A 16463-nucleotide genomic window follows, 5' to 3' on the forward strand; every position below is an offset into this window, starting at 1 on the left:
AATGTACCAGCGTCGTCCACAGATCACGTGACAAGAAGTGCGAGGCAACACGTGACACACGATCTTTTCTGTTGACAATATCGAAATCTTCCAGGTTCCAACTCCCATTGTGCACCGTCTTGGCCAACACCACCGTGCCCGGCAATTCGGCTTGGAAATGGTACAATAATGCGCATTTTGCACAAGGTAAGCTGAAACGGTCTCATTTATTTCTCTTTCGTGTTTTTCAATGATGAATCACTATTATTGGAGCTGTCTTAGCCTTGCGATGCCGATAGCCTTATATAATACGCAAACAACTACTATCTGATTTGATCTTTTGTGCTTTATTCATGTCTGTATCAAGCCTACAGTTTCAGATGTACTGACGTCTCGTTATAAGAGCTCTTCGAGTGGCAACCTTCGAGCCTTTCACCCTCCGTGATACCAACACCTGCCGTGTGAGAAGAACAGAGGTAGTCAAAGCATTCAGCCCCGAATGGCTTCAGATCCGCGTCGTGGGAGGGTCGCGTCAGCTTCTCCCGACTCAACAACTCCAGAAACAACGCCGCTAGCTGGAGTAGATCTTGTTACGTCTACAGAACAAGAGCAGCAGGATGGGTCAGTGACACCGGCTCCCGAAGAGTCGTCGTACAAGCTCAAGTTCTGCACAGTCTGCGCATCCAACCAAAACCGGTCTATGGAAGCACACCTGCAGTTGTCCTCTGTTCCGTACCCGGTCATATCGTTTGGTACTGGCTCTTTAGTTCGGCTTCCTGGGCCTTCGATCACTCAGCCAAACGTGTATAATTTTAATTCGACATCCTATGCCCAGATGTATGATGAATTACACGAGAAAGACCCGCGACTATATCGCAATAATGGAATTCTAAATATGTTAGAGCGAAACAAAAACCTCAAATGGGGCCCGGAAAGGTTCCAGGATTGGGTTCCCGGTCAGCCTCGCGTTGATCACGTTGCAAAAGGCGATAAGGGGAGCCTAGGAACCGAAGCAGGGGTGGTGGATGTCATCATTACTTGCGAAGAGCGTTGTTGGGATGCAGTGGTGGACGATCTCATGAACAAAGGATCGCCGCTGAACCGGCCGGTGCATGTCTTCAATGTTGATATCCGTGATAACCACGAGGAGGCCTTGCTTGGAGGCAAGGCTATCCGTGATCTGGCCGACAGGCTAAATATCGCTGCCGGTGAGGAACGCCTCTTCAATGGTACAGAGGGATGGGATCAGGGTACAGGCGAAGCTCGACAGAGCTTTGATGAGAGAGTTCCGGAAATCCTAGCTGAATGGCAGGAAAAATACCCCAACCTGCCTGCACTATGGACTTTGTCATGGTTCTAATTTATGATTTCCATTACATGTCAAATACCTATAGAGCACCTAAAAAACAAATCGCAAACGAGAAAATAGTTTTGCAGCTGGAAATATACTAAAATCGACAAGCCTCTGTGAGAGGTTGCGCATAGAATCACGTGTCAGGCAGCAAGGCTTAATCTTATCGGCCACCACCATAAAGAACTCAATTTGAACCTTCCCCTACACTAATCTAGTTTTACTCTCGTATTCCTTTGTCAATATTTTAAATTCAGCGAAAATGGCCCTGCAAAATGAGCCAGAATTCATCCCCGCACTAATTGTAGTTGACATGCAAGAGGACTTCTGCCCGCCGGTAAGTACACACTACAACTTTCCAAACCACATAGTAATGTGGCCTAGAACGGGTCACTGGCGGTAGGAGATGCGAGATCAATCGCACCATTGATAAACAGTCTTCTGGAACTCCCCATATTTGCTATTCGAATTGGCACTCAAGACTGGCATCCACAGAACCACATTTCCTTCGCCAGCAACCATGTGCCGCCTAATAACAAGCCGTTCGAGTCATACATTGAAATGAACAATCCAGCACCAGGAAAGGCGCTTGAAACTAAGCAACAGCGACTCTGGCCTGTTCACTGTGTCGCTTCTACTAGTGGCGCCACGATCATCCCTGAGATATCGGATAGGAAGCTCGACGTGCTAGCCAAAAAGGGCATGGATTCTCGCGTCGAGATGTACTCAGTCTTCAGCGACGCGTTCCGAAATATGGACCCGGCATTGGCTAGGCAATCGGTCGATCGAGATGTCAAGGCTTTGCTAGAGGAGAAGAAGGTTACAGATGTATTCGTTGTGGGCTTGGCGGGGGACTATTGCGTTAAGTTTACGGCGATCGATGCTGCGAGGGCGGGATTTCGAAGCTGGGTCATCGAGGATGCTACGAAATGTGTCGATCCGGGTGACGGGTGGCAGCAGGCTCTTGCTGAATTTGAGGAGGTTGGAGTCATCGTCACAAAAAGTGATAGTAAAGAGCTTGCCAGGCTCAGGACTTAAGGCTCAGTATCGTGCAGTGATATGTCATGGAAGGCATTGGATATTTCTATATAAGCTATTGAACATTTTCATCTGGCAGGGTTAATAGCGATTTCTGAACTGATCTTGATTATTCATCACTTGTACCAGCTGGGTTTCAATGCTGGTGCTGCTTAGGTACCCAACATCGATGACTCTTCAATGTTGTGCACGTGCTACATACCCATGTTATATTTCTCACGATACCAGTTGACATAGACCAGTTGACGTAATGAACATTGGAATTCTTGTTAGTGTTAAGTTGCCTTCACAATGACGACCTTTTCGACGCCCGATTTTAGAAGAATAATCGTCAATCGTTATTGACTCTTGATGTTTATGAACTTAACTTCAACTTGTGGGGGTATATTTAGGGTAAGCTTTAGGACTTACGGCTTAGGGTTAGTTTTTAGCTAGATGGCGCTTCGCAATGATCTTCGGTTGAGTGTACACCCACTCACTGTATATGACGAGACTGAAAATAATGTGTAAATACTGGTATTGTGATAACGCACGCATTCCCGGGTGCCCGAAAGCATCTCAAGTTCCTTGTCTATCCAACTGTACACCAGACCGATCTGGTCTCATCCACCCACGGGTCGACTGGTATCGCCACCCACAGCATTTCCCCTCGTTCCAATCCCGACGAGTCTGGGTTCCGGAGATACGGGTAACAAACAAAGAGAAAGCATAGTAAGCCTTGCTTTGTTACTCGTGAGACAGCATGTCATCAAAAAGCGACCCATCGCCGTACGTAGACGGGTTTACTAACGTATTCCACAAGCACCCCGCACACCCCACTGCTTCGCATAAATTGAAGCAATTCGGATTTCTACTTAACACCAAGAAATCGCATATGTTTCTATATAGAAGCGCAGGGTGCTTGTGGAATACGTTACTAATATCAGGGATGATGTGATCAAAGGCTCGGTCCGTATACAGGATGGAAACCCGCCGTACGTCGGAGTGATTCAATGTGTAAGTCTCAGCAGTCAATCACCCACGCCGACGCACTCGGTCGTTTATTCAATATTGAGGCAGATTGACGAGCTCGAAGTTTGTACGACATAGGCCGATGGATCGGGACGCCAGCATTGAATCGAGAATGATACTGCATGCCCTAACCCAATATATATGCTGCAGCCTAGCAGAGAAAACAAAGAGCGGTCTGCGGCCAATAATAGTCTCATATTAATTGACTGTAGGGCGGTGCCACAGCACCGCAGTCAACTATCTGATAACTAGTCAGTCGGTTAGGCTGGATGTAGATAAGCGTCGGCTGCTGTCGGCGGGTATCCCATCTGCGCATGGAGGAGTACAGACTGTAACAGGCAAAATCGTTGGATATTTGTGTGAGATTAACATGACTAATATTGCTGGAGCCCTGAAGCTCCCAAGGAAAGCACCGGCGATCTCGAACCTGACTTGAGGCGACAGTGGTGGTAAGTTTTGTACGTTGTAACTTGGAAAATTGGAGACAGGTAAAGGGGGGCTGAGCCACAGCGAGCAGGAATAGGCCGCGCTAGTTCCGCCCTAGCACGAGACCAGGGCCTATCCAGAAAAATTAATGCCTGCGGCCACTCTCGTTGGCTGAGCTCCTTTCCACCCTTTCTACCCCCAACGCTTACCCACGTTCAGGATTCATGCTCGCTTTCTCACGGGCTCCTCTCGAGCATTATTATAGATATCCCTCAGCAATTGACGATATTCCTGTCGATACCAAACCCTGTCCCGCGACGTTATTGTCCGGGTTGATTGTTGCCGTCCACCAACGCCACCGGACTGACTCCGGGGAGCCAAACCACGGCCACAAAAATACGAGTTTGTCAGTGAGTTCCGCACTCTGTCCGTACATGCCATCAGCGCAAAAAAACCCGTCAAAGCATATCCAAGTCATTGGGAGCAACCACTGCTATCGGCATTTCAGCGGAGGGGGTGTAATTGCTATCAATTAGGTTATTGTTTGGGTCATTGACTGACTGCGATGACGACAAGATAGGACCCTACCTTGAAACCAAGTCCGCACGCCTTTGTTTGACCGCCGAGCTCGTCGTCTCTCTTTCCAATGCTAGATACCAACTAGAGATATTCCCACAACCAATCTCTCCCGGATTGTCTGCCATACCGTCACTTCGTGTGCATCGAGTGACTGGTCTCCACGAGACTAATATAGACGAGATCTGCCATCATCGTGGTTACTGGTGCTGTGATGGCGTCGTGGATTCCTCGGCGGTTTCGTGCCGCGACTCAAGACGAGGCCGCTGAATCGAGCTGGTTGGGACGCCAGGTGACAGCTGTGCTCCAGGACCTCTCGCGTCGCGCATGCGCTCATCCGATTCATACCATCGTTGGCATTGCCCTGCTTGCTAGCACTACATATGTCGGCCTTCTCGAAGGTAGTATTTTCGATGCTTTCCGCAGTGCCGGAGATGTTTCGGGACAAATGGATACCTCCGCCTTTCTCTACGGAAGTCGAACCCTTCGTCTTGGTGAAAAGACTGCCTGGCGGTGGCAGAGCCAAGATGGGGTCAACTCGGTTTCCAGTGATGTAAGAAAGCCATTTTGCTTGTTGCTCTCGATCATCATTCTGATTCAAGCTCGGTAGATTGCTCAACACCTAGCTCTTACAACATTCGTTTTCTCCGACGCTTCTACAGCTAACGCTCCTACCCTCGACGACTTTTCTATTCCTGAAAATGTGTCTGCAATCCCCGTTCCGAACACACCAAATGTCTTCTCCTCTTTCTCTCACGACTCTTCGGCCGCATTCACAGTTCCATATGACAGCCTGCCAGACTTCCTCAAGGCCATGCAAGAAATTCCCGACCCATCTACCGAGAACGATGAGGGAGAGCAACGAAAGTGGATCATGAAGGCTTCTCGCGGACAGAGATCTCACCGCGCCGTGAGGGTCTGGCTGGCAGATGCTTGGAGTTCTTTCGTGGACCTCATCAAGGTACGCATTGGCATTTCATGTACCAGTTTCAGCCCAATACTGACTCCACTATAGCATGCCGAGACCATTGATATCGCCATCATGACCTTAGGCTATCTCTCAATGCACTTGACGTTTGTCTCGCTCTTTTTGTCCATGAGACGCATGGGCTCACAGTTCTGGTTGGCGACATCGGTCCTTCTCTCAAGCGTGTTTGCTTTCTTGTTTGGGCTCTTAGTCACTACAAAGCTAGGCGTTCCCATCAACATGTTACTACTTTCTGAGGGTCTTCCATTCCTCGTCGTGACGGTTGGCTTCGAGAAGTCCATACTCCTGACTAAGGCTGTTCTTTCGGCGTCTCTCAATGCTAAAACTGGTGCGAACAGCCGTGGACACTCGACAAAATCGATCCAAGACTCTATTGAACTGGCTATCAAGGAAGAAGGTTCCGGTATTGTTCGGGACTACCTCATCGAGATTGCGATCTTGGTGATCGGTGCAGCTTCTGGAGTTCAAGGTGGTCTACGCCAATTCTGCTTTCTTGCGGCTTGGATATTGTTCTTCGACTGTGTTCTTCTCTTCACTTTCTACACTACGATCCTTTGCATCAAACTGGAAATCAACCGCATTAAACGACACGTCGCTCTGCGCAAGGCCTTGGAAGAGGATGGTGTCTCTCGGCACGTTGCTGAGAATGTGGCATCGAGCAATGATTGGCCACAGGCGGACCCTAATAGTAGCAAGAATGGCGCCGCCGGAATTATCTTTGGAAAGAAAAACCAGGCCGGAAGCATATCCAAGTTCAAGTTGCTTATGGTCGGTGGCTTTGCTTTAGTGAATGTGATCAACCTCGGCTCAATCCCTTTCCGACACCCTGAACAAGAAGAAAACCTACCTGTCTTATCGCGCCTGTCCAACGTCTTGGCCTCTGCTCCTATTGACCCTTTCAAGGTGGCCGACAATGGCTTGGACTCAGTCTACGTATCCGCAAAGAGTAACAAGTTAGAGACCCTCGTCACTGTCCTTCCACCTATCAAATATAGACGCGATTACCCCTCGGCTCATTATGCACGCTCCGACTATAATGGAGGACTGGGTATTGAGTACTCCGGACAGTTCATCGACGCTATTGGAGGAACTGTATTGGAAAGCCTTTTGAAGAGCGTTGAGGACCCTGTGATTAGCAAGTGGATTATTGCAGCCCTGACTCTCAGCATCGTTTTGAACGGATACTTATTCAACGCTGCAAGATGGAGTATCAAAGAGCCTGAAGTACCGGCTCCTGCCACTCCGACGGTGGTTGAAACTCCAAGAGTACAGGTGGATTACAAACATGATGGTGTTCAGAGGACCAAGGAAGAAGCTGAGGCGATGATGAAAGAAAAGAAAGCTTCTCTTTTGAACGACGAAGAACTCATTGAGTTATCTCTCAAGGGTAAGATCCCTGGCTATGCTCTCGAAAAGACGATGGAAGACCAGCCTATCATGAGTCGCCGAGACGCGTTCACTCGAGCTGTCAAGATTCGCCGAGCTACCGTTTCACGAACCCCTATAACTTCGGCTATCACCAGCGGTCTAGAGTCATCTTTGGTACCGTATAAGGACTACAATTATACACTTGTTCACGGCGCCTGCTGTGAGAATGTCATTGGTTATCTTCCGTTGCCCCTTGGTGTTGCCGGACCGCTAGTTATCGATGGACAGAGCTACTTCATTCCTATGGCCACTACTGAGGGCGTACTTGTCGCTAGCACTAGTCGTGGTTGCAAGGCCATCAACTCCGGTGGTGGTGCGGTTACTGTGGTACATAGTGACGGTATGACACGTGGACCTTGCGTTTCCTTCCCGACCCTCATTCGTGCCGCCGAGGCAAAGGCCTGGCTGGACTCTGAAGAAGGCATGAACACGATGAGAACTGCATTCAACTCGACTAGTCGCTTTGCCCGTCTACAAACCCTGAAGACGGCTCTGGCTGGCACTTACCTCTACATTCGATTTAAGACAACGACAGGTGATGCTATGGGCATGAACATGATTTCTAAAGGCGTGGAAAAGGCACTCGCGGTGATGAGTACCGAATGCGGGTTTGAAGATATGTCAACTATTTCTCTGTCAGCAAATTACTGCACAGACAAAAAACCAGCAGCAATTAATTGGATTGATGGACGTGGCAAGTCCGTCGTTGCCGAGGCTATCATTCCCGGAGCTGTTGTGAAGTCTGTCTTGAAGAGTGATGTCGATGCCATGGTGGAACTCAATATCAGCAAGAACCTTATCGGAAGTGCGATGGCAGGAAGTATTGGTGGATTTAACGCCCATGCATCCAATATCTTGACCGCCATCTTTTTGGCCACTGGCCAAGATCCCGCTCAGAATGTGGAGAGTAGCAACTGTATCACCATTATGAAGAAGTGAGTTTTCTCTCTCAATTTTTTTGTTAACCAAACCTGTTTGTGTATTTGCGACCTTGCTAACACGGTTACTCCCAGCCAAAACGGAAATCTCCATATCTCAGTGTCGATGCCCTCTATCGAAGTGGGCACGCTTGGAGGGGGCACTATCTTGGAAGCGCAGTCCGCAATGCTGGAGATGCTTGGTGTCAAGGGTGCCCACCCTACGAACCCCGGTGAGAACGCACGTCAACTGGCGCGTATCGTAGGCGCTTCTGTCCTCGCTGGTGAGCTCAGTCTTTGTGCTGCTCTTGCCGCTGGCCATCTGGTCAAAGCACATATGGCACACAACCGCAGTGCTGGACCAACACGGTCATCAACACCTGTTTCTGCAGCCGTGAGTGCTGCCCGCAGTAATGGAAAGCTCTCAATGACGCCTTCCAAATGAAGAAGCAATGATTTGCCTAGAAGTCATTAGCTCGTGGTAGGACGTATTTTCTGAGTTGTAACAGGAGAAAGGAAAATATCAATTCTCCTTACATAGATTGGCGTTTATTTCTCGCGTTCAAGGGCTGATACCTTGGTTTATACATGGTTTTAGATATTGTGGTTGTTTTCTTGTTTCTTCTTTTTACGTTGATTTTAACCCACCAACTTTCTATCACCTATCGCCTTTGTGGTTGGATTCCAAGAAAGCATATGGCAGCGATGCCTCCTACATTGTCTTTTATTACACATGGTTTCTTCTATGTGTATAATGCTGTGTACTACTTCTCTGGGCGTTTGGGTTATCAGCAATCCGACAGCGACTCATGGGGCATTTTTTGTGTCCTTTGCGCTAGATGACGGAGATACGGAGTCAACTCCTTTGTTTGGTATGAAATGGCCACGGCCATGCCAAATATGAATATACATATCTGTCTTAATTTTTCAACTTGGGCCCTGGATCTGTCCACTGGTAGTATGTAGAATGCAGCTTTCCAATGCTCAATGCACAGTGCAACCCTTGCTTAATCAGTCGATATTGGAATGGGACTAGACTGGACTGCACAAACCAGGGCTGGTCAGTAACGAAACTGAAAAGCTAGATTTGCGGTGAGATATTCAGCCTCGTCTGGTCTCCTTGTTGGCGATTACGGACAGTATCGATTGATTGTGGTTGTACAAGAGTCTTCTGAGCTGGGGTCTTTTGAACGTTTGAATTGTCAGTCATGAAATAGGAACATTTGCAGTACATGTGCACTGCTAGAAGATTTCCCATGTTACATCAATTGCATCAGTTGATATATGCGGGAGAAAATCAACCCCTCCAAATGACTTTCGAATCTTATCCTCAACACGGGCAATGGTATGTATTACCAACAATTTCAGACGCTTTCGCCTAGAGCGGAATGATCAAATCATCATGATCAAGCATGTAGTGGCGTCGCTAGGCCGCGAGGGGTTGGCCGTTGGACGGCGTTCCTGGCGCCGGTGGGCGCCTTTGTGGCTTGAGCCTGCGTACGTCCGTACGTAATCCGTACATATGTCAAGTCTAAGACTAATTTCGATGCTGTAGATTTTCGGCTTATTATTTTCACTTTTTATTTATTTATTTTTTTAAAATAAATTCCTAATTATAATAACTTAGTCGAACTGCTGGATTATCTTACCTTCTCCCCTCCAAAGCCCCGAGACGCACGTTTTCATTGTTGTTAGACAGCGTCCAGTAGGCCTCATCGTCTGTCTCATTGGCTCGTCGACCTGGTGAAAGAACGGGCAGCCCTTTGATATATGTGCCTATTTTTATCCCAGGAGCGAGTCTACTCCATCTGTTCCCATGATATCAGAAACGCGGTAGAATGGCGAGCCGGAGTAACTGATCGAGAATAGCAACAATAAAAAATACGCAGAGTAAGCGGATTTCAATATGCGCCCGTAATTTTCGTATGGAGCACGGCCGGCGGAGGGCCCAGCGGGAGCTGGTCTGCGGCGCTGGTTGGCCAGGGTGCCCGTCCAGCCACAGCACGAGAGGAAGGTGCAGTATTAGTATTACCACCCTACCACTCGTTATTTGCTCCTCCCGCAGTGAACTCATCTTATTATTTATTTACAGCGCGGTGTGCTCAACAACCTTGCTACTTCATTCATCAACCTCAGTCTGAGTGCATCCTATCCTCATCCTCCCCTCGTCCTGGACGAGCACAAGAGACGACGAGACGAGACTGTCACCTGTGGCTGGGCCCCCCGTTCCTCGCTTCTCACTAGCACGAACTAAGCCAACAATTAATATTAAGCCGAACTCCTGAGTCCTGACGCCTGCCGGTCTAGCCACACGCCGGACCCCAGCGAATCTCCGCTTTTCCGTCGACTACGCCAGTACGACTACTCATTCGTTCAAAGTTCTATCCTCAACTCGTTGCGCTCCCTTCTTCTTCTTCTTCTCCTCCTCTTCTTCTGCTTCATCACCCCCCCCAAATTCTGCCCTTCTCGCAGAAAATCCCCTCTCCTCTGCAGCGCCGCTGGCCCAGACTGCGCCTGTCTGATATGCGCTGCACCTCTTTGTGCTTGCCTCCTTGCGTCCATCGCTGACTTGTGACGACTCTGAAACCGATCTGGTGATACACGCCCATAGAGATAGCACGCCTGATTTTCTTTCCCACTTATCGCTCAAGTGCTTCGATTTTTTCCGCTCCGGTCTCATGCTGTGTTCCTGAACCATATATGGAGACAACCGCCGCCAACCTCCCGAATGAACCTTAGATCCTATAGTACCAAGGCACAGTGATCAGTGATATACCATGAATGGTCGCAACGGCACAATGTCTCCCGTCTCCGCGGACGACAGCGAATGGTCTGGCATCGGCCAGTATCAACTTGGCCTTAAACAAGATCCCCCGTTTTCGCCGACCATGTCAAGCCGAGGAGCCCTGGCTACGCCTCCAGTCTCTGCTGGTCCGTCGCCCAGTTCCATGGGACTGAACGTGGCACAACCCGCCCCGCGCCGACCGGGAGATTCTGGAAACCCGTCGCCGCCTAGTTCTATCGCGGCGAGATCAAGTGTTGGCACTTTATCCGATCAACAGAGTGGGCGATACCGAAGGATGGAGGAGTCTCTTGCACAACACTACAATGCCTTGCGACGATACCTCGGGAACCCGTATGCAAGCGAGAGGGCAGCAATGAAAACAAACAAGGCGCGCGACAAGTTGTTGAGATTGTCGCCGACCCAATTCCACGAATTAAGTACAGATGTTTTCGATGAACTTATCCGTCGACAGCAGGCCGCTGGAGGTCCAGGCCGCCCTCCACGGCCTGATATTCCGCCTTTCTTACCACCTCGCGAAGATTTTCATGAAAAACGTAATCAGGCTCGTCAGAAGCTTGCTTCTCTCCAACCGGCGCGTTTTCGGGACTTAGCCACTGATGTCTTTTGCGAGCTGGAGCGCCGTTTCCCACAATTTGCCGGACCGGATATGCCTCGCATAGGCAGCCCAGCTGGCAGTATGCGCGGCGGACCGCCCAATGGCTATCGGCCAGGTTCGAATGGTTTCCCGCCAAATGGATTTCCTGGGGGACCCCGGCCAGGATCGCGAGGGCCCGGTGGGAGAGGTTATCCACCTGGAGGTCCTCCAGGCGGTCGTTTTCCACCTCGTCAGCAATCTCTGGGCGGAGGCGTGAGTCCCAATGGTGATGAGCCTTTACCTAAATCATTTCAAAGCAATACGATTGTGCCAAACAAGAGCACGTTGGTTGAAGATGATGACCTGGATGATGATTATGACGGACGTAGTGATGCTTTTGGATTGGACTCTTTGCAGAGCCGAAGAGGCACAACGACAACAATTGGAGAGAAGAAGCTTCTGGCTGACAGTCAAGCACAAGTCTCTAACTTACAAGAGCGTATTGATGAGATGGAGAGTTTGATGAAGAGCAAGGACGAGGAAATTTCCCGGTTACAAGAAGAACATGAAAAATCTCAGGTGAGCTATTTAGTTATTATCGGCACTAATTGAGATGCTCATGCTGAGTGGTAAATAGGCTAGCAGCAGCGAACGTGAGGAGTGGGAAAGCTTGAAGGCCGAGTTGGAAAATAAGGTGAACGATGTGGAAAATGCGAATACGTATTTGCAAACAAAAATCGACCAATTACAGGACGAGCATTCGGCTAAGGAGCGCGATCTTCTTGAGCAGCTAGAGACTGCTCATAGCGTAGGTGGTGACATTGAATTGCAACAACAATACGATAGTCTGGAAACACGTCATCAAACGTTACAAGTTCAGCTGCAAGAACAGCAAAAGACGACAGAAGAGGTTCGTCGAGACGCAGCCACCTTCTTGAAAGAAATGAGAGCCATGTCCGAGCGAAGTAACGCCACTTGGGAACGGGAAGAAAAGCTGTCTCGTGATGTCAATCGTCTCGAGGAAGAAGTCAAGGAATGGAAGAGTCGGTATATCAAGGCAAAGACACAATTGCGACATCTACGGACATCTTCAGTGGGAATATCCAACTTCCGCCCTGATGTTGGCAATTTCGCCAAGGAAAACGAACTGATGCAGCCCAATGGCATGGTTAAAGACACGCATGTGACCAAGTTCCAGATTTCGATCGACGAGCTGCTGCGTACTGCTCGATCTGGCGAACCTGGCCTAGTCCTCGAGCAGATGAAAGTCGTCGTCGTCACTGTTCGTCATATCATTAACGACATGGAGGCAAGTCAGAATGGCGAAGAATTGCCTTTTGCGCAAAAGCGGGCCAAGTCTAAAGTTTCGGTTACTGCGAATAACTTGATAACGGCATCCAAGAACTTTGCTAGCTCGAGTGGCTTGTCTCCGATTTCCTTACTTGATGCAGCAGCATCCCATTTGAGTACTGCGATTATTGAACTGCTTCGACTAGTGAAGATTTGTGCTAGTCCCGCTGAGGAGCTGGAAGATGAAGACGAAGACAATATTGCTCCTATGCAATCCCCAGGCTACTTTAGCGTAGCACCCAGCCAGGGTCGGCTCAGCAACAACGGTTCTGTTTATAGTGCGATTAGTTCCCCATCGACGAGGCCTCGAAGCATGGGCCACTCGCGCAACACCATGTCCCGAAGTGGTATACCTGGGATCCAGGCTCTGGCTACGGCTGGAAAAGCTGGCTACGGAATGCGCCCACAGGATCACGAATTAGAAGAACTGAAGGTTTGTTTTTCGTCCCAGCACCACATACCTCAGATTGACTAACACAGCAGTAGCTTTACCTCGAAGACCAAACCCAAGGCTTAGTCCAAACTATCCAGGCCCTTGTTACTAGCATCCGCGGCGGCGAGGCTATCTCGTCCATCCGCGGCCATATTGCAAATATATCGGTTGTGGTAGGCAATGTGGTATCTTCCACCGATCATGCCATGAACAAAGCCGAGATCAGCCCGACAGTACGACAACGCGTAGGCCCGGTTGTTCAAACCCTGGCAGACTGCTCTGACCGACTGTCTCAAACTGGGGCTGAAGGTGAGGGAGTTGACAGTCCTGATCAGCTGCGGGATATCACTAGCAAGCTACCGCCAATTGCGTTCGAAATTGCACGCGAAACGAAAGAGCTTGTTCAACGTATTGATCAACTCGAATTAGACGAGGAGGACAATGATGAATTCCGTTAATAGCTTTCTTACGATGCGAGTTTAATCCACAATCTATTCTTCTTTTCGATCATATTCAGCGACAATTTTTGATTCCATTTTTCATTACGCACACGAAAATACAGGCTCGCCAATTTCAGTCTAGGCAGTCTTAATCGTGAATGACATACCGGATGATTCAACGACCAAAGTTTTTTTGAGGCGCATGATATTTACATTGGTCTTAATTTTCATGTCCGTGTTGAAACTTCTTGTTATATCACTTGTCCATTTTTATTTTTTTGCATCTTCACTTCTACCTTCAGGGTATGTCTATAACTCAGATATCCCCCCCTCCGATTTTTTCAGCCTTTCACCAGGACACGATTGGGAATTCATACATTTGAGAATTTGGTAATGTATTATATTTTTTATTCGATTCATGTGATTGATATTGGAGGAACCCTTTTTTTTTTTATTCGTGCAAATTCTACTATTCACTAGACCTGTATAACTATTATCAGGTGTTATATATATGCTTTTTGATCCATATGTTTGATCGATGAGTCTATGTGATTATTTAAGCATTCGGAATGGTATCAAGTGAATTCTTCGACGTTTCAAATTTCACACTATGTTCATGATGATGACTTTTCATCAAATGTAATCATATAAGCAATAAATCCAATAAGTGGAAACGTATTATACAAGACTCCAATTGTATCCCTTTATGCTCCCTGTGATTGCTCCTGCGCCTCTTCTGCCTGTTTCTTTGCCTCTTCTGCTTTTTTCCTTTCTTCTTCGTCTTTCTTCTTCTCTTCTTCCTTTTTCTTCTCCTCGGCTTCCTTCTCCTCCTTCAACTTCTTCTTGTGCTCCTTGGCTTCGGCATCGGCATCCTTCCACGAGCCCCAATAGTGATGCGACACTAGAGCAGGGCTCTGATCAGTCGGGTTCCCATTCTGCAAAGCGGCAAACGAGTTTCCAGGCATAATGAGAAGGTCGCCAATCAACTTGGGCTGCTTGATAGCGTGGAAATCCCTGTCATCCACAGTCCGATTCAGCGCCTCGCTGAGGCTGTTCAGCACCCAGATGGTCATGATCTTAGGGCCCGTCACGTCAACCACATCCGAGAGCATTTCCAGTGTTAATTGTTGCATAGGCACATGATTGTCCGCGGCGATTCCGCGTAGCGTTCTGGCGACTGCATCAACCACTGATTGCAGGTGTCGCGACGACGGCTTTCCGGCAAATACCCAGTTACAAAACTGCGACGCAACCTGTGACCCCTCGCCGAACCACTGCATGTCAAACTCCAGTCCGACGATCATATCAATCTCCTGGTCCCGATACTCCTCGGGCACCCATTCCGAAACCTTTGTCTCGCATGTCGCGTCTAGATCACTCCATATTCCACCTTCAGCCAGAACCATCAGATATCGCAGCAAATCGGCGCGGAGGATCGGGATCGGGATGGATTCGTACAACTCGACGATGTCCGGCCTCGTCTTGGCGAATTTGGCCCGTACAAAGGTCTCGGCGGATTGGTCGGTTAGCAATTCTTGTCGATGATATGGGTTTTTCTCGGTCCAGGTGTACACCCATTCTCGTTGGTTTTGTTCCAATTGGTTTGTTTTGGCGGACTGCCATACTTTGTCGGGAATGCCTAGGATGGCGGTTCGGTACGGGTCATTGCTGTGGCCCGAGATGGGTCTGGAGGATGAGGGTGCTGATGCAGGGGTGGTGTCAGTTTGGGAAGAAGGTGGTTTCGAAGGTGTTTTTTGAGCTTGGTTTGACTGGATTGAGAGGGATCGATGAAGGGGTTCCCAGTTCACGTGCAGGATATAGAAGAAAAGGAGACACAAAGGAGTGACGACAGCGACGAAGCGCAGAAAGCGCCAGCTCTTCAAATTCGAGGCTAACATTAGAGTGATACTTTTTTTATCGACGGGAAAACAAAAGCATTTCTGAGGAGATGACTGGTCGTGTGATAGGGGGCGACAGACAAACAACACGTAGCAGGGGGGTGGACCAAAGACGGTAGATGTGCCAGGCGGCGTTGTTGGGAGAAAAGAAAACGAGATATAGGAGGAAAAAACGAAAGATACAATAGATGTTGTTGAATGTACAATGGGATATTATGGGATATGAAGAGAGAGAGTGTGTGACTGATAAAGATGATACTGATAATTACGGATGGAGATGGACGGACTCAGCAACCAGCCGACCGACGAGTCTCAGACATCCAAGCCGATATGCTTAGGCTGGGTCCAAAAAGACCAGTATGAGAAGCCAGGTATCAAGTACGGCATTATACGTAACACGAGATGAGGGTCAATGCAAAGACAGGGAGGCGAAGATAAGAGCGCACCTCATTGGATGTCGGGCCCTCCGCCACCCAACCACGTTCATGGCTGCGACCGCCTATTCGCGTGTTGCATGCGGTTGGCGCCAGTAGCTAACCTGCTATTTGCCAATACCTGGTAAGATAAGTAAAATACAGCTAGCCAGCGAACCTGCTATTTTTATTCCGCAACCAGCCAGTGCAGCCACTTCAACGCGGAGTCTAGTTCGTGTCATCTCTGATCAAACAATAATCAATAACCAATAGTTAATCGACAATACTGGTGTAGTAAGGCCAGCCGTGTGCATTTAAGAGTCGGCTACAATCGGCCTAGCGCAATTTAACTAGCCAATCAGAGTGCACTGTCGAAAGCTAAGACTTGATAAAGTAATCCCCTCTTTGCCCAATCAGCATCGCTTTTCTAATGCCTCATAAATCATGTGACTGCACTGTATCATTGTTAATTAATATTAATTTACACTGGACAGCACATCCATGTACGAGAATCAATTCTCTTCCATCCTTCCGCCTGCGGGTCGTATTCATATATACTGTATATCAGTCCATTCTCTCTACCACCTTTCCCGCCAGCTCGTTAAAAACTTCCCACCTAGTCTGTTGGCTACAATGTCGGGACACTTTTGTATAGCCAAATTGTCTCTTCTGGCTCGTTTGAAAGCAAACTTGACCTTATTCCTCTCCTCTGATCCGTACGGTTTACCATAGCGATTAACAAGTTTCACCTTGAGTTCTACTGTTCTTCGCCTTTGGTAGCACCTTGTCTCAACTCACTCAGCCAGCGCGAAAAGGAAACAATGGTGAATTCTAG

General features: G+C 48.5%; 6 protein-coding genes across 6 annotated transcripts; 4 read left to right on the plus strand and 2 right to left on the minus strand.

Moving 5' to 3' along the window:
- Positions 1-26: 26 nt before the first annotated feature.
- Positions 27-1538, plus strand: BGW36DRAFT_383698 (transcription/RNA-processing factor Ssu72). The gene is made up of 2 exons (XM_046216702.1): positions 27-186; positions 383-1538. Exon 2 carries the CDS (start codon positions 479-481, stop codon positions 1337-1339), a length of 861 nt encoding a protein of 286 aa, XP_046069448.1. The 5' UTR covers positions 27-186; positions 383-478; the 3' UTR covers positions 1340-1538.
- Positions 1539-2640, plus strand: BGW36DRAFT_383699 (putative isochorismatase family hydrolase). The gene is made up of 2 exons (XM_046216703.1): positions 1539-1667; positions 1715-2640. Exons 1-2 carry the CDS (start codon positions 1593-1595, stop codon positions 2366-2368), a joined length of 729 nt encoding a protein of 242 aa, XP_046069449.1. The 5' UTR covers positions 1539-1592; the 3' UTR covers positions 2369-2640.
- A 1955-nt stretch (positions 2641-4595) lies between these two features.
- Positions 4596-8159, plus strand: BGW36DRAFT_301154 (hmg-CoA reductase; the record flags this gene model as incomplete). Its single annotated transcript, XM_046211668.1, has 4 exons — positions 4596-4934; positions 4992-5342; positions 5397-7732; positions 7811-8159. 4 exons carry the CDS (start codon positions 4596-4598, stop codon positions 8157-8159), a joined length of 3375 nt encoding a protein of 1124 aa, XP_046069450.1.
- Positions 8160-10079: 1920 nt separating this feature from the next.
- On the minus strand, positions 10080-10394 carry BGW36DRAFT_429812 (uncharacterized protein; the record flags this gene model as incomplete). The annotated part of the gene is made up of 1 exon (XM_046220740.1): positions 10080-10394. One exon carries the CDS (start codon positions 10392-10394, stop codon positions 10080-10082), a length of 315 nt encoding a protein of 104 aa, XP_046069451.1.
- Positions 10385-13427, plus strand: BGW36DRAFT_210709 (putative cell polarity protein). The gene is made up of 3 exons (XM_046209928.1): positions 10385-11673; positions 11732-12877; positions 12931-13427. Exons 1-3 carry the CDS (start codon positions 10492-10494, stop codon positions 13333-13335), a joined length of 2733 nt encoding a protein of 910 aa, XP_046069452.1. The 5' UTR covers positions 10385-10491; the 3' UTR covers positions 13336-13427.
- A 594-nt stretch (positions 13428-14021) lies between these two features.
- Positions 14022-15215, minus strand: BGW36DRAFT_399046 (uncharacterized protein; the record flags this gene model as incomplete). Its single annotated transcript, XM_046218479.1, has 1 exon — positions 14022-15215. One exon carries the CDS (start codon positions 15213-15215, stop codon positions 14022-14024), a length of 1194 nt encoding a protein of 397 aa, XP_046069453.1.
- Between the last annotated feature and the right edge of the window lie 1248 nt (positions 15216-16463).

Source organism: Talaromyces proteolyticus (genome assembly GCF_021365285.1).
Source record: "Talaromyces proteolyticus strain PMI_201 chromosome Unknown BGW36scaffold_9, whole genome shotgun sequence".
Classification (NCBI taxonomy): domain Eukaryota; kingdom Fungi; phylum Ascomycota; class Eurotiomycetes; order Eurotiales; family Trichocomaceae; genus Talaromyces; species Talaromyces proteolyticus.

Bases quoted from the DNA above. Each gene is read 5' to 3' on its own strand.
- BGW36DRAFT_210709 (XM_046209928.1), top strand. From the start codon at position 10,492: ATGAATGGTCGCAACGGCACAATGTCTCCCGTCTCCGCGGACGACAGC. The intron at 11,674-11,731 runs GTGAGCTATTTA...AGTGGTAAATAG, and splicing joins AAGAACATGAAAAATCTCAG to GCTAGCAGCAGCGAACGTGA. The intron at 12,878-12,930 runs GTTTGTTTTTCG...ACACAGCAGTAG, and splicing joins ACGAATTAGAAGAACTGAAG to CTTTACCTCGAAGACCAAAC.
- BGW36DRAFT_383698 (XM_046216702.1), top strand. From the start codon at position 479: ATGGCTTCAGATCCGCGTCGTGGGAGGGTCGCGTCAGCTTCTCCCGAC.
- BGW36DRAFT_383699 (XM_046216703.1), top strand. From the start codon at position 1,593: ATGGCCCTGCAAAATGAGCCAGAATTCATCCCCGCACTAATTGTAGTT. The intron at 1,668-1,714 runs GTAAGTACACAC...AATGTGGCCTAG, and splicing joins AAGAGGACTTCTGCCCGCCG to AACGGGTCACTGGCGGTAGG.